General features: G+C 44.9%; 1 protein-coding gene across 2 annotated transcripts in view; it reads right to left on the bottom strand.

Moving 5' to 3' along the window:
- The window catches only part of TTC12 (tetratricopeptide repeat domain 12), a 52,746-nt gene that overhangs the window by 7,798 nt on the left and 21,642 nt on the right, over positions 1–23,306 (bottom strand). For both annotated transcript variants that reach the window (XM_043899530.1, XM_043899541.1), the window contains 8 exons: positions 14,083–14,143; positions 13,473–13,661; positions 11,779–11,848; positions 10,924–11,012; positions 8,712–8,880; positions 2,570–2,662; positions 1,325–1,385; positions 174–311 (listed from right to left, as the gene is read on the bottom strand). In XM_043899530.1, the coding sequence (XP_043755465.1) occupies positions 174–311; positions 1,325–1,385; positions 2,570–2,662; positions 8,712–8,880; positions 10,924–11,012; positions 11,779–11,848; positions 13,473–13,661; positions 14,083–14,143 (870 nt within the window). The remainder of the gene's footprint in view (positions 1–173; positions 312–1,324; positions 1,386–2,569; positions 2,663–8,711; positions 8,881–10,923; positions 11,013–11,778; positions 11,849–13,472; positions 13,662–14,082; positions 14,144–23,306) is intronic.

Raw genomic sequence — 23,306 nt, 5'->3', positions numbered from 1 at the left:
GATCTGGAGAATTCTTTAAGGCCAGCTGTCCATCAAATCTAGGGTTATAGAAGCGGTAAGCCACTGGCCCCTGCACCCTCAAACAGAATTTTTAGAAAAGTCAGATAATTAATGAGAAGCCCATGGCCCCAGAGGAGATAGAAAACTAGCTCTGAACAGAAAAGCTGAAATACCATGAGGCCCAAGCAGGCAGCCCCAAAGTCTTCAGAGGCAGACATCTGTCTTTGGGCGGTGGCCTCAGCACTGAAGTTCCCCATGATGGCAAGACACTGGCAGAGAGCTGATACGTTGGTGACCTTGGGATCTCTCTTCTGAAAGGGAAGGAAGAGAAAGCGAATCTGCAGAGAGCAGAGGAATAATGCCGGAATCATCTCCAGGGGTGTCCTTCACGCTCCAAAACATCTGGGAACCAGATGGCCTGATGTCACATGGGGATGTCAGTGGGGTCACGCCGGCAGAAAGGAAGGAGGCACACAGCGGGGCAGACCCCAAAGCGCCCCAGCCTGGTCCCAGTCACTCCACAAACCAACTGGGGCACTGGGGCAAGTCCTGTCCCTTCCCAGAGCTTCCATTTCCACATCTGTGAAATACCAGGATGTTGATACACCCTCAAAGGACCCCTGAGAATTCTACGGTTCACTGGGGACAGGTCTCGTCGCAGCACGCTCTTTTGGAGGACTCCCCCGCTACTCCCCAACACCTGCACCTTTCTCCCTCATCAACTCCAACCATCACACCTGCTCTCCTGATCAGGATGACAATTCAGGGGACAGGGTTGCATGAGGTACTTATGACGCTGGCCACCTGATGCAAAGAGCCAACTCACTGGAAAAGACTGATGCTGGGAAAGATTGAGGGCAGGAAGAGAAGGGGATAGCAGAGGACAAGATGGTTGGATGGCATCACTGACTCAATGGACATGAGTTTGAGCAAGCTCTGAGAGTTGTTAATGGACAGGGAAGCCTGGCGTGCTACAGTCCATGGGGTCACAAAGAGTCAGACACGGCTGAGCGGCTGATCAACGACAGTTCAATAACTTATGACAGGACTTTGGTCAGAAGGGGACTGGTGGAGACCGACAAACTCTCCGCCATCACCGCCTACAGCCTTCCTCCCCTGCAACCAGCCCTGCCCATGAACCTTCTCCACCTGCCCCCACAGCAACTGTTCCAATAACCAAGACTTGTATAAATTCCAGCTGTGAATAAATGATCAATCAACCTGAGAGGCAACGGGAGTTCTAGGAGGCAAACCCCTGTTGAAACAGCCCCGCACACACTCCCAAGAGGGTCTGTCGCAGGTGACAAGACAAGGGTTTGCTCACCAGCACGCCCGTCAGCACCGGAAGGACGTCTGGAAGGCTGGTCTGGAACCAGACTTGAAATCTGTCAAGAGAACATCAGCCATGACTTATTTCTACACCGTGCAAAGTAAAACATAAGTGCAGTGTCTCGGGTAACGGAGCCAATCATCCAGCTGTGGGCCCCTGTGATTTGCTCCTGCGTGAAGGAGTCATTGGGAAGTAGAAAAGGTCATCACTGGGTAGGTCATGTGGCTTTACTCTACTTCTAAGCCTGGAGACTGACCTTTGATGTGAAATAACACATCTCAGAGGGTGGCTCTCTTCTGCAGAAGCTGCTGGAATCCTGAGGTTTCTGCAGGTTGACTTCGCACCACCCCTGCCCTCCCCTGGCTCCGAGTTACACGGTGTAAGCACATTTACATGTCGCAGCTGTCAGGAGGGCCCCATGGCACGTACACCTCCACCTGATACTCGGGTAGTACTGCCCCCAGCCCCTGCCGATGGCCAGTAGCCGGCTACCTGCATGAGGATCTCTCACGCTATATGACCATTTCTAGGTAAGATGCCATAATGTTGGTGAGGAAATTAACAACAAAACAAGATGCATTAAAAAAAATGAAAAGTTATGAAAATCTAAGATCTTTACTGTCTTCTCCAGCATCAGCTAAAGAAAAAAACAAAGGCAGGAGGCTGGCTACCCATTATGCCACTGGCAGCCCAGGAGGGTTCCCCTGTGTTTCCGTGTTTCTCCTCCCTCCCCATTCCTTTCTCTTTTTCTTCCTCCTTCTCTTTCCTATTTATTCAACATACATCTGCCAGGCAGTTCCTATTAGGCACTGATTAGGGGAAGAAGCTTCACCAGCACAGAACAATGGTAGGTTCGCTTACTATGAGAGGTGCAGTTCTAAGTATATGACGGCTTCCAATCCTGTTGAGGGCCGGGTCCCCCACACTTACTATGAGATGTGCAGTTCTAAGTATATGATGGCTTCCAATCCTGTTGAGGGCCGGGTCCCCCACACTTACTATGAGAGGTGCAGTTCTAAGTATATGACGGCTTCCAATCCTGTTGAGGGCCGGGTCCCCAACACGCAGAGGGATTGGGACAGAAGTGGTGACCACAGCCCCTGGGGACATCAGCTCTCCTATGCAGGGAATCCTGTGATGCTCAGTCGGCCTAACCTCCTGTGTGCCGCACATTTTGGAAGATCAGACAGTGCAGCAGAGGCTGAAGAGGAGATGTCAATTTCTGGCAAGAAAAATTACCTTTCTTGCAGAGCCAAGTCGGTGAGCAGTCCCATGGCTGAGTTGGCCTTTTTATCTGAGAAGTCAAGGAACGACACCAGAGCTTCCAACAACCTGCAAACACACGTAACACCTTCAGGATGGGCTGACCTCCAGCTCACAGCATCCCCAGCGAGGGGGCCTGGCGTGGAGACCAGGAGGAGTCACACCTGAGCAAAGTGAGCTGAGAGGGCTGCTCGTGCCCCCAGGAAGCCCAGCCCTTGCCCTCCCCAGTGAGGCAGGTACTGTCCCGTGAGAACAGTTCTACCACTTAATGTGCGGTTCCAGGGGCGTGAACAGGTTTACCCTGCATTCACTGATCATCAGACGCTGACCTGGAAGGCCTCTGGTGCCTCTACCGTGTGACTCTGGCTCGGCCAAGCTGAATCACACAGATGACATCCAAATGGCATGCTTACTAATGTGCGCTGATGACTAAGTGGGGGCCCCTTAATGAAGCGGGGGATGGATTAAAGACTTAACAAGATTTTGACAGGTTGCTGAATACATGAGATGAAATTTCAGAGAGTTAAACTCAAAGTCCTTCCCTGAGAGCTGGGAAATCTGTTTAAGTAACAGAATTGGGAGACCTGGTTGATAACTGACTCACGTGAAAAAGACTTAAGATTTTTACCCAACTGCTAACCCAGGATATGAGCAAACAGTCTGGTGCGCCTGCCACAAAGCATAATGGAATATCAGGCTGCCTCAAGGGCTGACCAGCACCAGGACGATGGAGTGGAAGTCACGTGTCCATCCAGCAGACCCATACCGAGCACCTACAGCGTGCCGAGGGCTGCACTTGATTCTGGGACACCAGGCTGAGCGTCTGGCCTCCTACGGTGACATGTGTCAGGTGACAGGATAGAAACAGGCACATGCCAAGTGGGCACGGAGCCCAGCTGGCAAGAGCTGTGGGAGGATGGAGATGAGGAGGACACTCCCGCATCACTCGAAAGTGGAGCGTTGGCTACTCGTCCCTTTGTCCAGGCAGTCAACAGCACTCGCTGGCACTGACTGTGTGCCAAGTAGGAAAAGGACAAGGTCCCAGCTCCAAGGGGCTTGCAGGCCCGTGTCAGGCATGTGGGGACAGGAGCTGAGCATCCGAGGCAGAGGGCACAGCAGTCAGAGAGATGACAAGGCGTCAAACAGCAGAGGCACACTCGGGGACTGCTAGTGGTTCCTCACAGCTAGTGCATAGGGTGTCCTGCTAGTGGACAGGGAGCAGCCAGCCTGGGTCACAATGGACTGTCTACGGCCTTCTGGAATGTCTGTACTTTCCCTGGGCAGCCTGAATCCCAAGTGTGGGTGGTGGATGACTTGCTTGGTGGGGGTGTGTGGACAGGGTTGGGCTGCAGGCTTCTGAGGCCCTCTCAGTCTCTGAGTGAGAGGAGATTTCAGGAAGTTGCATTTTATAATTTTATTTATTTATTTTTGGGGGCTGTGCTGGGTTGTCATTGCTGTGTGGGCTTTTCTCTAGTTGTGGTGCAAGGGCTTCTCATTGCAGCGGCTTCTCTCGTTGTGGAGCATGGGCTCTGGGGCGTGTGGGTTCAGTAGCTGCAGCTCCCGGGCTCTAGAGGACAGACTCAATAGTCGTGGTACGCGCTTAGCTGCTCTGCGCCTGTGGGATCTTCCTGGACCAGGGATCAAACCCACGTCTCCTGCATTGGCAGGTGGATTCTTTACCGCTGAACTACCAGGGAAGCCCAGAAGCTGCATTTAAATAAAGTCCCCAGGTGATTCCTAGACACTCTATTTCTCAGATGTTCAAGAACTAGTCTAGTAGGCAGTAGAAAGTCCTTTCAGCGTTTTAAGTAGGAAAATAACAGGACAGATGTGCATTCAGGACAAATCCCTTTGGTGGTGCAGCAGAGGTGGATTAGAGCAGGTGGCACAGGAGGCAGGGAATCCAGTGGGGGAGAGCTGGGACTGTTCAGACATCAAGGTCAAGGCATGAGCTGGGACGGGGCCAAGTAAGGCGTACAGTCGACAAGAACGAGGCCTCATGATGACCTAGAGGGCATGCCTGAGATGCTGCAGGAGAGAGAGGAAATGCATCCGGGAGATGCTGAGGAGGCAGGACTGACAAGTACCATCTCCTGAGGGGTGTGGGGCGGGAGCCATCCAGGGAGCTCCCAGGATTCTGGCCTAGGCAGCAAGGCAGATGGAAATGCCATATACGAAGACAGGAAGTTCACCCAAGCGGTGTGGGTTTGAAGAACTACTTTTGAATCACTAAGTTTGTGATAACATTACTAAGTTTACGGTAAAATTACTAAGATTATGATAAAATTACTAAGTTTATGATAAAATTACTAAGTTTATGATACTTGGGATGTTGTGATGGAGGTGCCCAGTGACAGAAGGATGCTTCCTTCTAACATCTGAGAGAGAGACTTAGGCATGATAACTGGGGCCACGGACAAGAAGAGGGCCAGAAGAGGATGTTGGGGTCCCTGACCTGGAAAGATGACAGCATAAGGGGGCTCGCCAAGGGAGCCAAGAAGGAATAGCAGAGGGTAGGAGGAGGGCCAGAAAGAATGATATCATCACGAGCAGATGCCATGAGGCTACAATGGGAGATAAAGACAGAAAAGAGCCCATCAGATTGGGTTCGTATATTCAGGAGCATGGCCTCCAGTCACCCACAGGTATGGTACTGGGTTTATTTAGCAGCTTGTTCTGGGAGGGGGCTGGAAGACAAACCACCTGAGGAATGGTTGAGGAAACAAGGATGCTTGGGCTGGAAAATGTCAGTGTCTCCGGACACATCAAGCAGTGGAGAGAGGGGGAGTGGATACAATCCGCAGGCCTTCGACAGATAGAACTGAGGCCTCAGTACAGAAGGAAGACCTGCCCTGGGGTGGTGGGGGCAGGCAGCTTGTGTTTGGTGTAAGGAATCATCTTATATCAATCAGAACTGTTCCAGAACTGGGCACGCTCCTCTCCTTGGCTGGGGAGAGACCCCCCCCCCCCCCCCCCACCTATGAGCTGCTGTGGCGCCCATCCCAGTCAAAAGTAGAAGAGAATGCAAATGCTGGAATCTTCCCTGCAGCGCCTCACACACAGGCCTTTTGGGAAACCCCAGAGGGGACACTGTGCTAGGTGGGGCTGGACTGGATTGCTGCTGTGGTCCCTCCGCACTGCGGGTTCTGCAAAACCCCAAGTTCCTCAGGAGAATGGTCAGTGTTCCTGCTGTCAGAAATCATTTATTTCCCTCAGTTCAGATTCTTCCCTCACCAAAGCAAACCTGTTTTCTTTAGTCTTGCAATGAATACTAATTAACCTGAGTGGCGCAGAAGAGGAGCCGGGGGTCTGACATTCTCTGGGTTTTGTACTTGGAGACATAAATGAGACAAAATGCACTCCCTAACTGGACACAGATGGCAGGTCTGTCCTTTTTTCATGGCAGATGTTCTGCTCTGCTGACCTGCAGCTGATGGAAAAGGAGAGGTACCACAGGTCAGAAAATGGTCTAAATGACCAATAAGTGTGCTTCCCCCTTAGTTTAGGACCCTGAGCAATAGACCCAGAAGAAAGAAAGTGATGCAAAAGTCATTATTGAGTCCAAACCACATGTCAGGCATGGTACTAGCTGCTTTCTTTGATGTGGCAGATGGCTGTTTGCTGGTGAACCAGACATCCCGTTATCCCCTTTCTGTCCTGCCTGCCTCTGCCTCAGAAGCTGGAACCATCTCCCCTCCAGGGCAGCATGTGACACAATTCTGACCAAAGAGACACAAAAGCAGTAGCTCCTCTTGATAAAAGGGACAGACCCATTTGGTGCTAACCTGTCTTAAAGAGGGATGTGATGCTTGGAGTTGCAGCAGCCTTATGTGACCATGAGGGAAAGGTCAAGAGAGGGACAGAGACCTTGACCCTGCCGTCATTAAGCCACCAAACCAGCTATTACTATCTTTAGTCTTTTGGTTTATAGAAAAACAAGACGAGTTCTCCTGGTAAGTCAAGAGACTAACCTGTCAAATGCTGCAGAAAAAAGTTTACCTGGCACATAGGCATCATCTCTCTGAAGTTTCACCATAAATCTCTGATACAGATGAGATACCAGGCGCATCAGGGCTAAGCAGTTTACTGGGTCACACAAGCAGAAAGAGACATGTAGAGGCCTGAGGCTCCTGACTGCTTCAATCTAAAGCCCAGCACGTTTCACAAAGGGACACTGGCCTTCACTCTACTGCTGTCCACGCACATTTGTCCCTTCACTTTCTCATATGGGGAGGAAGGTGAGGGTCATGGGACCCGGCCTGTTTCAAACTACCTCATTTCAGAGAACATGTTCCACCTATTTCCAGTTTACCTGGAGACAGATATTAACAAGAAGAGTGGGCACAAGGGTGATAGAGGTTTCTTCGTCTAAAGCAAGTAGGCAGTACTGCACAAGATGACGACAAATGCCAAGAAACTGGAAAAATTCAAATGAAACTCAAGCAATTAAAAAACAAGCTTAGGTGGGGAGTGGGGAAAGCTTATGATAATTGTGGTTGTATTTACTCAAAGAGACCAAAACCAAATGAAAAAACATATGATGAAGGTACTGAGGAAATGACTGCAAAGTCATTTGAAATGTGAAATGCGCTTTTGATGACTTAACTCTGCTAACGACCCATCTACCCGTGTGCGCTGAGCTTCAGGGGCTGCCAAGGCTTGTCCTGTGAGCCACAGGGCTGTGCTGGGCTGAGAAGGGGAGAGCCAGAAGCTAGGCTCATCCCCACGCCATCCTCAGCACCCATGGGCCTCCTCACCAACTTGGGACGGGCACCAGAGCTCTCGGCATGGTCCAAGCAGGTCTGACACGGCTTCAGACTTGGCTGCCTTTCTAACAGGGAACAGACTAGGAGCAAGCTCCACGGCCTGGGAGACAGCTGGCTGAGAGACCCAAGTCACTCTCCGACCCCATCTGTGAAATGGGGGAAGGACACTTATCTTGTCTCCTTCCCAATGAGATAACAGTGAGCAGAATCGGAAGCCAAATTCTGTTTTTAGATTACATAGATTACATTTATAAAGCAAAGGTATAACCGTGGCTGGGCTTCCCAGATGGTGCAGTGGTAAGGAACCACCTGCCTATGCAGGAGACGCAAGGGACTTGGGTTCAGTCCCTGGGTCGGGAGTCCTCTGGAGGAGGAAGTGGCACCCCACTCCAGGATTCTTGCCTGCAGAATCCCATGGACAGAGGAGCCTGGCGGGCTACAGTCTGTGAGTTCACAAGAGTTGGATATGACTGAGCTCACACACAGACATGATCACAGCTACTATTTCTTTTAGATTGAACCACATGAAATTGCCAACATGCAAACTTTTCTTGACATAAAAAGTGGCAATTTCACATATTCAAACTAATAATCTTTAGATGGGAAGGCACCAGGCAGAATCACTATGGCCCATTAAAAAAAGAAAAAAAGTTTACTTAGGAAAGAGGTACATTCCATTCCTATCACCTTAAGCCTTGGAAAGATCTACATGTAACAGTATTTGAGATGTGTTGTATTTATTTATACCCTACTCACTCCAAAAAGCATTTAAGGATAAGTAAAATCAGGTAGCATTACCTGAAACAGGAGTAAACGGGGAAAAATAAGAATAGGAGCAGGGTGGAGCCAAGACTGAGGCTAAAAGAGCAGAGGCAAATGGCCCGTTTTACAGGTAGGTTTTGCAAGTGCCGCCATATTTACATGGTCTGCAGTATCTGTTCCCTGGTGGCCCAGTGGTTAAGACTCATGCAGGGAACCCGGGTTCAATCCCCGGCCAGGGTACTTGATCTGACATGCCGCAGCTAAGAGTTTGCATGCCTCAACCAAAGATCCTGCCTGCCACAACTAAGACCTGGTGTAACCAGATAAAGAAACCTGTGAAAAGAAACAAGCTCAGAAGTGACACTGTCCATGGTAGTAAGTTCAGACAGGAGTTTGTCCTGGAGGTCCTTAAGAGGGAGAGTTCCTCTCAAAGCCTCCTTCTGTTTTTTTTTTTTTTTTTTTTTATCCTTAATCTGGTTGGCTGGCTCCTCTCACATCAGAGATGTGGGAAAGGGGACAGGTCTTAACATGGCAGGTGAAACCTGAGATGCCGCAGGGAAGCTCCCGCCCGCACGCACGCAGAGCCTTACAGGGTCAGGTCAAGGTGGCCGATGATCAGGTTCTGTCCATTCTCCGTCTGGGTGAGCTGCAGCAGCAGCGCCAGGCTCTGCTGCCGGATGGCCGGGACCCTGGAGGTCAGGAGGGAGGGCAGGAGCCCGCCCGTGTCCGGGCGCAGCACAAGCAGGCGCTGGTTCTCCTCTGCAAAACACAGGGCACGTCGGCCTCATGCAGACCACGGCGGTCACACGGGCTCTGTCCTCCCTCCTCTAAACGAGAAACCCAATTCTTCTCCAGGAGGCAGGATAATGAAGGTAAGAGCATGGATTCTAGAAGCAGACTGTTGGGTCTGAATGACCAGGAAATGCCCTTAGCTGAGTTATCAGCTTCCTCATTAGTGGAACAAGGAAGAGGACCAATGTAACAGAGTTGTTATGATGATGAAATGAGTTAATATGTGATGGTGTGGAGAGCAGGGACTGGCACATACATATATGTTAGCTAGGATCATTGTTCTTGCCAAAGGCCCCATGGTACACGGTACCTGGAAATGTGAAGAAAGGGAAAGAAATCAGCTGAATGGTGAAAGAGCTTTAGACCACAGATTTTCATCTAATGGCCAAAGCAACCATCTGAGCTCTTTCTAGAAAACTAGAATGACCACATGAGAACATTAATGAATGAAGCACGCTACCCTTCCTGGTCGGTGAACTACTTCTAGGGTGGTAGCATTGGATATGCCCTCTCCCCGTTTTACCCAGTTCATTTTCTAACCCAGTGCATGAATTTATCTGAGAGCAGGCAGAGGGATACAGGCTGGAATACGAGGCTAAGCTCTGAAACAGAGCACAGTTTGTTTAGATTACAGAAAAAAAATGGAAAGTAGCTCACTGTAAACAACTCAAATAACACAAAATGTGCATAAAGTTTCTTCTCTGTAACATCCTCCAGGTAAGCCCTTTCCCTAAGGGGGGCTAGTATTCATATGAATAATGTTAAAACATAATACACCCTTCCCTGTAACTGGCTTTTCTCTCCAGTCAGCACTATATCACAGACCTATTTCCACGTCTTTCCTTTCAAGCATTCCTTTGTCCTATTTAAAAATGTCTCTGTATTTATTGAATTAGATATACCAAGATTCCATTCACCTGAGACAGAGCATTTAAGTCCTAAGTTGTGTCTGACGGTGTATTTCCAGATGTTAAAAACGATGTGACCCCAAGGTTCACAGAAACCAAAGTAGGGTGCAGACTGAGGAAGCAGGGCTGTACAGAGAGATACAGGCCCCATTAGGACTGAGGAAACATCTGGTCACCAAGTCCATCTTCTTAATCTCAGGCAAGGGGATCTATGCAAACACCACCCGGAGCCCACACAGTGTCCTATGAGTAGCAAGGCACCTTGATAAGGATGTTAGTCTGAGCATAATTCCCTTCATGGAAGAGGCCCCCTGATTCTCTAGAACCTAAGATTTCTAGAATTTAAGGTGATTCCTCCACTCTACTAAATGAATAAAAAAAAAAATCATATTCTCTCATATTCAGCACTTAACCATTTACAGGCTGCATTCATAAGCTCCCTCGCTGACTTCCCATGCATGGGAGACACAGCTATTACTATTCCCATTTTCACTGTTTTGTGTTCAACGTCAAACATTTTCCCTCATTTGAAAAAACACTTTTTTTTTTTAAAATGAAACACCTAAAATTTTTATTTACATTGAGGTCACTGAAGTGGCGACTATAAAAATTTAGCAAACCCCGGAAGATGCTAATATGTAAAAAGGGAAGAGTTAGGGTAAATAAAATCTCCAAAGCATGTCACTGTCTCAATATTAAGCACTCAGTATTAACCAGTGTCACAAGAGGCCATCAGGGATGGCCGTAAATCTCATGATGCTGAAATGGGTACTACGGTCAGCAAAAAGGAGCACTATTTTTCAGCACAGAAAAGGAAAAACTCTACCCGCCCCACTGCCAATGCAAGAAGTGAAGCTGCTTGTCTGCAAAGAGCAGGGCAAGCACCCAGGTGATGAGACGTGATGCCGACCGTGACCTTGCCCACCGTGGAGGCAGCTATGAGGGTGCAGCGCGAGTCTGCGTGTTTTTTCCAGGGGACGGCCTAGACCTCCACTCTCCAGGGCCTGTCCCAGGGGCACAGTCATGCCCGCCCCTGCCCCTGCTCTGTAACTCTCCCATTCCCAGTGCATTGGTGATGATTGAGGGTGGTCCCCTGGCTTACCGTTCTCACTGCACACTGCCTGCCAGAGTCTGAGAACAGATAAGCACACCGTCTCTTCCACGGCATCTTTTCCTGCTGTAGAAAAGCACCTACAGTGGGCAAGGGAGAGACATATTAAAATTGCAGTCTTGATCTTCCTTTCAGTTGGTTTCATTTCACCTCCAGACTCCTCAAATGTGGGTTTCAGCAGGTCACCAGGACCGAGGGACTGCTAAGCCCTGAACTGAGGTCCAGGACAAGGATGCGGCTGAGGAAGCTGGGGCTGCCTGGAAGGAGGACAGTGAGCCAGGGGCCAGGGCGATGGATGCACCAGACGAGCGAACTGTTCACAGGCCTCCTCACGCCCACAAATGTGTGCCAGTGACTCCAACCCATGTCTTGTCCTAATCCCCAGGAATTGCATCAGAACAACTGAAGTACAAAATAAAATTAAAATACATTTAGCAAACTACCTCCTGCCGTATGAGTCTTTGTTCAGATGAAATTATAAATGGGATCAGCCAGGACCCAGCTGATCTCATTTCCTGAAATGATCAGCAAATTCCAAAAGAGGAAAGGAACAAAGAGCTATCTTGCAAAAACGGGTGGGAAAACCCCCAGCAAGAATGGTCATTTCTCTGACTTTGAAGGGCTTGGAGGAACCCTGGCAAGTTTTGCTAACTTCACTCTCTCTGCAATTGTTAACTGTGGTCTAACTCAAGCTGCTCCCAGCTCAAGGGTCTCACATGGCACCCGGTACCGACTGAAAGTAGTACTATCTACCACCACGCTGCCTGTGTGCCGAGTGTCTGATTGCATAAGACATGGTTGTCTTTCCTTCCTTTGAGGCCAGGCTGTCTTTGCAAGCATCCCTACCTTCTTATGACCTCATTCTCACTGATGATACTGAATCCATTGTTTGTTCTGAATAAAGTTCGTTCTGTGCCTGAAACAAATTCGGAGAAAACCACATCGTCAGAATCCTGAACTGTCTGCCTGAACCATCTAGCTGTCACAGAGCCAGATAACAGAAAACCAATATGGAATGTCTAGGTCACCAAATCCACAGTTTGGGCAGAAATTAATGCCTCCCATTCTGAAACCTACACCTATCATCAGCCACTTGGTATCACAGTAAGAGGGACATCCTGTTCACAGGAAAGCTGGGTCCAGGTGGCCCTGTGAGTGATCTGACAACTCCTCATTTTGTAAGCTTTAGAGAGTCTCCAGGAGCTGCTTAACCTGCTGGAAGAACTGCCATATCCATCTGTTCTTAAATGTTTATTTCAAAGCTGTTTCCAGGCTCTAGAGAGGAACTGATAATCTTCAAGAAACTACTGCAGGGGTGTTTGAGCACCCTCCACTGTACACTAAAGAGAAGTTAGATTCCATCCATTTGTACAAACAAACAACATTCTGGCACTGAGAGACAAGGAAAGTTTCAGTCCTGGGATCACTGATTACAGGAACTGGTAAGAGAGCAGCATGGGTCTCATTAGTGGGAGGATAGCTGATGTTTGCTCTCAAACTCTTTTCACATCCTAAGAAACTATTAAGTGTGACTGGGATGAACTTCATGGTTTATCTTACAAAATTCTGTCTTCCATTCCTCTATAGTTGGGGGGAGGTATGTGGGGATAACACAGGGTGCTTGGGGGTATATATGGGGTATGTGGGGCTTCCCTGGTAGCTCAGCTGGTAAAGAATCCACCTGCAATGCAGGAGACCCCAGTTCGATTCCTGAATTGGGAAGATGCCCTGGAGAAGGAATAGACTACCCACTCCATTATTTTGGGGCTTCCCTGGTGGTTCAGATGGTAAAGAATCTGCCTGCAATGCAGGAGACCCCAGTTCGATTCCTGGGTCAGGAAGAGCCACTGTAGATGGCATAGGCTACCCACTCCAGTATTTGGGGGCTTCCCTGGTGGTTCAGATGGTAAAGAATCCCCCTGTAATGTAGGAGATCTGGGTTTGATCCCTGAGTTGGGACGATCCCCTGGAGAAAGGAAGGGCTACCCACTCCAGCATTCTAGCCTGGAGAATTTCATGGACAGAGGAGCCTGGCTGGCTACAGTACATGGGGTCGCAGAGTCAGACATGACTGAGCAACTTTCGCATGGGGTAAGTGTGGGGTATGCAAATGGTGTGTGGGTATGTGCAGCCCATGGGGAACAGATGAGAGGTGGATGTGTGTGGTGTGTGAATATGCGATATAAGCATATATGGGGTCTGTATCCCACGTGCATGGTGTGTGTGTGTACATGACGTGAGCACATGCTGTGTGTGTGCATGTTAAGTATATATGCAGTGGGTGTATGCTGTTTTTCGTTGCATTGTGTGTCTGGTATTTATTGCAGGTGTGTGCAGTGTCAGCAGAGGAGAGGATGGAGCTGGCTGGGTGGGGGACATTTCTTAAGCAACCCCTTTAGCATCTATATTATAACAGATCTTCAATCAATATCTGTGGAAGGAATGGAGGAAGGGATTCTTTGCCTCATATGGTCAGACCTCTAAACTCTGTCCCTTCATACTAGACAACATTCATGAGATCACACACACTGCTGGCTTACAGTCCTTCATCATCTCAGTTAGGATTTCAATCCCCCCTGCGTAGAACAAAGGGATCTGATCAGGCTTGGAAAGAGTCTCCAGGAGATTCTTGGTCGTCACGGCCGAGTTCTTTCCTGAGTCCAGTGACTCCTGGGCTTCCTTCTCTTGAAGGTCTGCTTTCTCCAGAAGATCTACCTGATTCAGGTAATCTAGCAAAACAAGGAGGAGAAGCACAGCAACATCCTAACAAGCAACTCGTGGACCAACCTCTTTCTGAGGATGGAAAGTTGAGAGGCAGAAAGCATGAGAATAATTCAAACTTGTTTTCAGCATGGAAAACTTTTAGGAAGAGTGTACAGTTTCTACTCAGAATCTTAGAACATCTTGGAATCATTTAAGGACAACATCGTTTGCTGTCTAGAAAGCTCTGGGGGAGGATGGTAGAGAAAAGGAGGAAGGCCAAGAACAGAGAAAAAGGAGGCGGGCAGGGTGGTTAATGAGAGGATTGGACTGTGCAGGGCTGGGCAAGGCTGTGCCTGTGGCCAAGCGCAGAGAAGGCGTGGAGGGCACCCCAGAGCCAGAGCAGAGGGGAGGTGCAATTCAAACAAGGACGTCAGCAGGAAGTCTCACCTTTTACCTGTGTCTGCAGCTGGGGGTTTATTTCTAAGATCTTCTGATAACACTCTCTAGACTGGAAGAAAGAAACAAGGCCATGAAGAGTGGCTAGCGGGGAGCGGTGATTATAAGAAAGGCACTGGCTACCACAGGGCTTGGCTTCTTCATTATCTCCTCCCAGCCTCCCCTGCTCCCCTCGTCAGAGGCAGGCATGGGGAACGCAGCGTGCATTTGACATTTTGTTTAGACTTCTCTGGTTCTGTGGGGGCAACGGGCAATATTTCAAAATTCATTTTTTAAAAAAATTTTATTTTATTTTATTTTTTTTTATTAGTTGGAGGCTAATTACTTCACAACATTTCAGTGGGTTTTGTCATGCATTGATATGAATCAGCCATAGATTTACACGTATTCCCCATCCCGATCCCCCCTCCCACCTCCCTCTCTACCCGATTCCTCTGGGTCTTCCCAGTGCACCAGGCCCGAGCACTTGTCTCATGCATCCCACCTGGGCTGGTGATCTGTTTCACCATAGATAGTATACATGCTGTTCTTTTGAAATATCCCACCCTCACATTCTCCCACAGAGTTCAAAAGTCTGTTCTGTATTTCTGTGTCTCTTTTTCTGTTTTGCATATAGGGTTATCGTTACCATCTTTCTAAATTCCATATATATGTGTTAGTATGCTGTAATGTTCTTTATCTTTCTGGCTTACTTCACTCTGTATAAGGGGCTCCAGTTTCATCCATCTCATTAGGACTGATTCAAATGAATTCTTTTTAACGGCTGAGTAATATTCCATGGTGTATATGTACCACAGCTTCCTTATCCATTCATCTGCTGATGGGCATCTAGGTTGCTTCCATGTCCTGGCTATTATAAACAGTGCTGCGATGAACATTGGGGTGCATGTGTCTCTTTCAGATCTGGTTTCCTCAGTGTGTATGCCCAGAAGTGGGATTGCTGGGTCATATGGCAGTTCTATTTCCAGTTTTTTAAGAAATCTCCACACTGTTCTCCATAGTGGCTGTACTAGTTTGCACTCCCACCAACAGTGTAAGAGGGTTCCCTTTTCTCCACACCCTCTCCAGCATTTATTGCTTGTAGACTTTTGGATAGCAGCCATCCTGACTGGCGTGTAATGGTACCTCATTGTGGTTTTGATTTGCATTTCTCTGATAATGAGTGATGTTGAGCATCTTTTCATGTGTTTGTTAGCCATCTGTATGTCTTCTTTGGAGAAATGTCTGTTTAGTTCTTTGGCCCATTTTTTGATTGGGTCATTTATTTTTCTGGAATTGAGCTGCAGGAGTTGCTTGTATATTTTTGAGATTAATCCTTTGTCTGTTTCTTCATTTGCTATTATTTTCTCCCAATCTGAGGGCTGTCTTTTCACCTTACTTATAGTTTCCTTTGTAGTGCAAAAGCTTTTAAGTTTCATTAGGTCCCATTTGTTTAGTTTTGCTTTTATTTCCAATATTCTGGGAGGTGGGTCATAGAGGATCTTGCTGTGATTTATGTTGGAGAGTGTTTTGCCTATGTTCTCCTCTAGGAGTTTTATAGTTTCTGGTCTTACATTTAGATCTTTAATCCATTTTGAGTTTATTTTTGTGTATGGTGTTAGAAAGTGTTCTAGTTTCATTCTTTTACAAGTGGTTGACCAGTTTTCCCAGCACCACTTGTTAAAGAGGTTGTCTTTTTTCCATTGTATATCCTTGCCTCCTTTGTCAAAGATAAGGTGTCCATAGGTTCGTGGATTTATCTCTGGGCTTTCTATTCTGTTCCATTGATCTATATTTCTGTCTTTGTGCCAGTACCATACTGTCTTGATGACTGTGGCTTTGTAGTAGAGTCTGAAGTCAGGCAGGTTGATTCCTCCAGTTCCATTCTTCTTTCTCAAGATTACTTTGGCTATTCGAGGTTTTTTGTATTTCCATACAAATTGTGAAATTCTGTGGTCTAGTTCTGTGAAAAATACCGTTGGTAGCTTGATAGGGATTGCATTGAATCTATAGATTGCTTTGGGTAGAATAGCCATTTTGACAATATTGATTCTTCCAATCCATGAACACAGTATGTTTCTCCATCTGTTTGTGTCCTCTTTGATTTCTTTCATCAGTGTTTTATAGTTTTCTATGTATAGGTCTTTTGTTTCTTTAGGTAGATATACTCCTAAGTATTTTATTCTTTTTGTTGCAATGGTGAATGGTATTGTTTCCTTAATTTCTCTTTCTGTTTTTTCATTGTTAGTATATAGGAATGCAAGGGATTTCTGTGTGTTAATTTTATATCCTGCAACTTTACTATATTCATTGATTAGCTCTAGTAATTTTCTGGTAGAGTCTTTAGGGTTTTCTATGTAGAGGATCATGTCATCTGCAAACAGTGAGAGTTTCACTTCTTCTTTTCCTATCTGGATTCCTTTTACTTCTTTTTCTGTTCTGATTGCTGTGGCCAAAACTTCCAAGACTATGTTGAATAGTAGTGGTGAGAGTGGTCACCCTTGTCTTGTTCCTGATTTCAGGGGCAATGCTTTCAATTTTTCACCATTGAGGGTGATGCTTGCTGTGGGTTTGTCATATATAGCTTTTATTATGTTGAGGTATGTTCCTTCTATTCCTGCTTTCTGGAGAGTTTTAATCATAAATGAGTGTTGAATTTTGTCAAAGGCTTTCTCTGCATCTATTGAGATAATCATATGGTTTTCATCTTTCAATTTGTTAATGTGGTGTATTACATTGATTGATTTGCGGATATTAAAGAATCCTTGTATTCCTGGAATAAAGCCCACTTGGTCATGGTGTATGATTTTTTTAATATGTTGTTGGATTCTGTTTGCTAGAATTTTGTTAAGGATTTTTGCATCTATGTTCATCAGTGATATTGGCCTGTAGTTTTCTTGTTTTGTGGCATCTTTGTCTGGTTTTGGAATTAGGGTGATGGTGGCCTCATAGAATGAGTTTGGAAGCTTACCTTCATCTGCGATTTTCTGGAAGAGTTTGAGTAAGATATGTGTTAGCTCTTCTCTAAATTTTTGGTAGAATTCAGCTGTGAAGCCATCTGGTCCTGGGCTTTTGTTTGCTGGAAGATTTTTGATTACAGTTTCAATTTCCTTGCTTGTGATGGGTCTGTTAAGATCTTCTATTTCTTCCTGGTTCAGTTTTGGAAAGTTATACTTTTCTAAGAATTTGTCCATTTCATCCAAGTTGTCCATTTTATTGGCATAGAGCTGCTGGTAGTAGTCTCTTATGATCCTTTGTATTTCAGTGTTGTCTGTTGTGATCTCTCCATTTTCATTTCTAATTTTGTTAATTTGGTTCTTCTCTCTTTGTTTCTTAATGAGTCTTGCTAGTGGTACGGCAAACACTAACGAGTATGAAAGAGGAAATTAATAGTAACACAATAATAGTGGGAGACTTTAATACCCCACTCACAACTATGGATAGATCAACTAAACAGAAAATTAACAAGGAAACACAAACCTTAAATGACACAATGGACCAGCTAGACCTAATTGATATCTATAGGACATTTCACCCCAAAACAATCAACTTCACCTTTTTCTCAAGTGCACACGGAACCTTCTCCAGAATAGATCACATCCTGGGCCATAAATCTGGTCTTGGAAAATTCAAAAAAATTGAAATCATTCCAGTCATCTTTTCTGACCACAGTGCAGTAAGATTAGATCTCAATTACAGGAAAAAAAATTGTTAAAAATTCAAACATATGGAGGGTAAATAACACGCTTCTGAATAACCAACAAATCATAGAAGAAATCAAAAAGAAATCAAAATATGTATAGAAATGAATGAAAATGAAAACACAACAACCTAAAACCTATGGGACACTGTAAAAGCAGTGCTAAGGGGAAGGTTCATAGCATTACAGGCTTACATCAAGAAACAAGAAAAAAACCAAATAAATAACATAACTCTACACCTAAAGCAATTAGAGAAGGAAGAAATGAAGAACCCCAGGGTTAGCAGAAGGAAAGAAATCTTAAAAATCAGGGCAGAAATAAATGCAAAAGAAACTAAAGAGACCATAGCAAAAATCAACAAAGCTAAAAGCTGGTTTTTTGAAAAAATAAACAAAATTGACAAACCATTAGCAAAATTCATTTTTAAAAACAGTGTTGTCAGATACAGTCTGTGATGGAAAATAACCACTCCTAAATTCTCATGGTTCATGACTGGCTGGGAGAGGAATAATCGTAAGGTTAATGCAAAATTCAGATACGATATCTGCACTGAGAAAGAATAGGAGGCTACCTGTCAGATATGCCCACATGGAATAAGGAAATAAATGAAGCTAGAAACATTGTTGACGGAGACTTCGGTACAGGAAGAGACAATTGCCTATTCAAATGTGCAGGCTGCAAAGGGCTAGTGAAGGGGGCTGTTCACTGGCCATGGAATAGTCAACTAGAACCCCTGAGAGTGAGGGGCTCTCGCTGAAGACACTGTTAGAAAGTTTCTACAGAAGAAAGATTCTTGCTAATGGGTTTAGGATGACAGGTTTAGGGCAGAGAAGAAAAGCTCAGGAGGGAGAAAAAATGGTTCTCAGATATCTTAAGGCTCAAGACTCATCTAGAAGATCAGGATTAAGAAATAAACTGAAGAGAAAAACATCCCATTAAAACAGGAAAGAGTGTTGCAAGATATTGGACATGGTAACTGTAATAGACTGAATGTTTGGATCTTCCCAAAATTCATGTTGAAACCTAATCCCCAGTGTGATGGATCTGGATGTCTGGGCTCCGGGAGGCGACTGGGTCAGAGGTGGAGCCATCATGAGGGAGATGAGTACCCTTATTAAAGAGACCCAGAGATCTTCCTTGCTCCTGCTGTCTGTCTATGAACTAGGACAAAGGCCCTCATCAGACACTGAATTTGCTAGCATCTTGATCTTGGACTTCCTAGAATTGGGAGAAATCAACCTTTGTTGTATAAGCCACCTGGTCTATGGAACCCCAAAGGACTAAGATAATATCCCTGTTTCCAACTTCTTTTCAACCCTAGCTCTAATCTATCAGTAATTCTCTTTGACTTCACTGTGAGCATATAAGCAGAAGCCCTCACTTCTTACCACCTTCATTGTCACCAACCTGGTCCAAGCCATCATCACGTCTCACTTGGATGATTTGTTGCAATAGCGTTCTGACTGGTTTTCTGTCTTTTTCTTACCATGTCAAGATACATTCTCAATACAGCAGAGTGATCCTTTAGAATACAAGTCAAATCATTTCAGTCCTTTACTCAAAACCTTCTGATGGTTCCCAGAGCACTCAAAATAAGAGTCCAGGTCCTTCCATAAACCTGTAGGGGCCTAGGGCATCAGTCCCTCACACACTCCCACAGGCTCACCCTATCTCCTCTCACCCTCCTTGCTCGTTCCATTCTAACCATCTGTCTATCTGGACCATTCCTCCACTGTATATCCACATGGTTTCCTCACTTCATGCCCCCCTTTCCTTCAGAGAATCCTTCCCTGGCCACTCTCTATAAACCCAATCTCACCTTCACCACTTCCCAGTGACACTTATCACTATCTAATGTACCACACATCTACTTATTTGGTTTCTATCTTGCAACAGGTCACCTTTACTGCGAGAAAGTGAGTCAAGGATTTTCTCTGGCTTCCTGCTGATTTCCTGCTGCCTAGAACAGTGCCTGGGACACAGAGAGTATGCATTAAATATTTGCTGAGTGAAATAATTAACTAAATAAATTAATGACTAAATGGAATTTGGTGGACAGGGGATTAACATTTTCCTTTTTACTTCTCTATTATTTGACTTTATCCTGATAAGTTTATATTATTTTTGAATTAAACTCCAACAGAGAATAATTTTTAAAAAATGTACAATAGGGAGCAATTTCTTTTTAAACACATTATATCTTGTAAATGGAAATACATCTCATGTTCATGGATTGGAAGCCTTAATATTGTTAACAATATTCAATGCAATTCAATGCAATCTCCATTAAAATTCCATCTGTCTGAATAACATTCCATTGTATAAATATACCACATCTTTATTCATTCATTTGACAATGGGCATTTAGGCTGCTTACATGTCTTGGCTATTGTAAATAGTGCAACAGTGAACATGGGTGCATGCATCTTTTTGAATTATGACTTTCCCTAGATATATGCTCACGAGTGGGATTATGGGATCATAAGGTAGCTCTATTTTTAGTGTTTTTAAGGAACCTCTATACTGTTGTCCAATTTATATTCCCACCAACAGCGTAGGAGGGCTACTTTCTCTCCACACCCTCTCCAGCATTTATTATTTATATTACTCAGCCATAAAAGAAGAATAAAACAATTCCATTCACATCAACATGGACAGACCTAGAAATTATCATACCAAGTGAAGTAAGCCAGAAAAAGACAAATATGATATTCCTTATATGTGAAATCTAAAAAAAAAAATGACACAATGAACTTATATAGAAATAGACCTACAGACATAGGAAAAAAACTTATAGTTACCAAAGGGGAAAGGGGGAAGAGAGACAAATTAGGAATTTCAGTTCAGTTCAGTCGCCCAGTCATGTTTGATTCTTTGCCATCCCACGGACTGCAGCATGCCAGGCCTCCCTGTCCATCACCAACTCCCGGATTTTACTCAGACTCATGTCCATCCAGTCAGTGATGCCATCCAACCATCTCATCCTCTGTCATCCCCTTCTCCTCCCACCTTCAATCTTTCCCAGCATCAGGGTCTTTTTTAAGGAGTCAGTTCTTCACATCAGGTGGCCAAAGTTTTGGAGTTTCAGCTTCAGCATCAGTCCTTCCGATGAATATTCAGGACTGATTTCCTTTAGGATTGACTGGGGTTTGATCTTCTTGCAGTCCAAGGGACTCTCAAGAGTCTTATCTAATACCACAGCTCTAAAGGATCAATTCTTCAGTGCTCAGCTTTCTTTACAGTCCAACTCTCACAGCCATACATGACTACTGGAAAAACCATAGTTTTGACTAGATGGACCTTTGTCAGCAAAGTAATGTCTCTGCTTTTTAATATGCTGTCTAGGTTGGTCATAGCTTTTCTTCTAAGGAGCAAGTGTCTTTTAATTTCATGGCTGCAGTCACCATCTGTAGATTTTGGAGCCCAAGAAAATAAAGGCTGTCACTGTTTCCATTGTTTCCCCATCATTTGCCATGAAGTGATGGGGCTGAATGCCATGATCTTAGTTTTTTGAATACTCAATTTTAAGCCAGCGTTTTTACTCTCCTTTTTCACTTTCATCAAGAGGCTCTTTAGTTCCTCTTCACTTTCTGCCATAAGAGTGGTGTCATCTGTGTATCTGAGGTTATTGATATTTCTCCCAGAAGTCAGGATTCCAGCTTGTGCTTCATCCAGCCCAACATTTTGCATGATGTACTATGCATATAAGTTACATAAGCAGGGTGACAATATACAGCCTTGACATAGTCCTTTCCCAATTTGGAACCAGTCTGTTGCCTCATGTCCAATTCTAACTGTTGCTTCTTGACCTGCATACAGATTTCTCAGGAGGCCGGATGCTGCTGCTAAGTCACTTCAGTCGTGTCCGACTCTGTGCGACCCCATAGACGGCAGCCCACCAGGCTCCCCCGTCCCTGGGATTCTCCAGGCAAGAATACTGGAGTGGGTTGCCATTTCCTTCTCCAATGCATGAAAGTGAAAAGTGAAAGTGAAGTCGCTCAGTCGTGCCGGACTGTTAGCGACCCCATGGACTGCAGCCTACCAGGTTCCTCTGTCCATGGGATTTTCCAGGCAAGAGTACTTGGAGTGGGGTGCCATCGCCTTCTCCACAGGAGGCCGGATAGTCACATGTAAAAGAATGAAGTTGGATCACTTCCTCACACTCTATACAAAAATTAACTTGAACTGGATCAGAGATCTAAATACAAGTGGTAAAGCCATAAAATTCTTAGATCTTGGATTAGGCAATGGTTTCTTACATTTGATATCAAAATCATAGGCAATCAAAGGAAAAAATTAGGTAATGTAGACTTTCATTAAAATTAAAAAAACTTTTGTGCTATGAAGTGAAAAGATAACACAGAGAATGGAAGAAAATATTTTTAAATCATTTATCTGATAAGGGACTTGTATCCAGAATTTATATTGAATATTACATTATGATAATATTTATATTACTTGATATTTAAGTTATATAAATATAAATTTATACCAGATTGATTACATTTATATTCAATATAAAAAGACAACCTATTGATAAAATAGACAAAGGATCTGAAGAGACATTTCTCCAAAGATACATAAATGGCCAATAAGCACATGAAAAGAGACTCAACATTATTAGCCAACAGAGAAATGCAAATCAAAATTATGAAATACCACTATAAGGTGGTATACTCATCAGGACGGGTATAATAAAAAAGACAAATATAGCAAATACTGTCTGGGATGTGGAGAAATCAGAAACATACACTGCTGGCAGGAATGCCAAATGATACAGCCAGTCTGGAAATCACATGGGCAATTCTTCCAAAGAATAAACACCGCATCAGTTTCACTCCTGGGTGTATAGCCAAAGAGACTGTAAACATGTGTCTATACAAATGCTTGTACATGGATGTTCATAATAGCCAAAAATGGAAATAAGTCACATGTTCAACTGACGAACGGATAAATAAAATGTGGTATATCCATAAATGGAATATTGTTTGGCAATAAAAGAAATGAAGTACTACATATTAATATATTACAACATGGATGAAACTTGCAAACATTATGCTAAGTGAAAGAAACCAGTCATGAAAGACCACAAATTGTATAGTTCTATTTATATTAATAGTGTAGAACAGGCAAATGGATAAAGACAGCAGTAGATTATTAGTTGCCTAGGGGTGAACTGGGGGTGGGGGTGGAGGGAAGGGAAGTGACTGCTAGTGGGTGACAAAAATGTTCTAAAGTTGACTGTGCAATTCTGACAAGACACTAAAAACCACTGAGTTGTGTATCTTCCATAGAAGAATCGTTTGACACCTGAATTAGATCTTAACAAAGCTGCTATTACAAAATATATCTCAGTGTGTACATATATCTGCATGGTTGCTTTCTGGTGATGAGATCACAAGTGAATTTTGCTTTTTCATCTTTTTGCTTATGTCTTTTCTCCAGAGATGCTCCTCCTGGGGCTGAAAGAACACTGGGAGAAGACACGGCAGAAGAGGTTCCTATGGCAGGTGGGGCTGTACCAGATGACACTCA

The sequence above is a fragment of the Cervus elaphus genome, chromosome 1 (genome assembly GCF_910594005.1).
Source record: "Cervus elaphus chromosome 1, mCerEla1.1, whole genome shotgun sequence".
Classification (NCBI taxonomy): Eukaryota; Metazoa; Chordata; class Mammalia; order Artiodactyla; family Cervidae; genus Cervus; species Cervus elaphus.
Note: the sequence above shows the minus strand (reverse complement) of the source record. Positions and strands in the feature narration are given on the sequence as shown.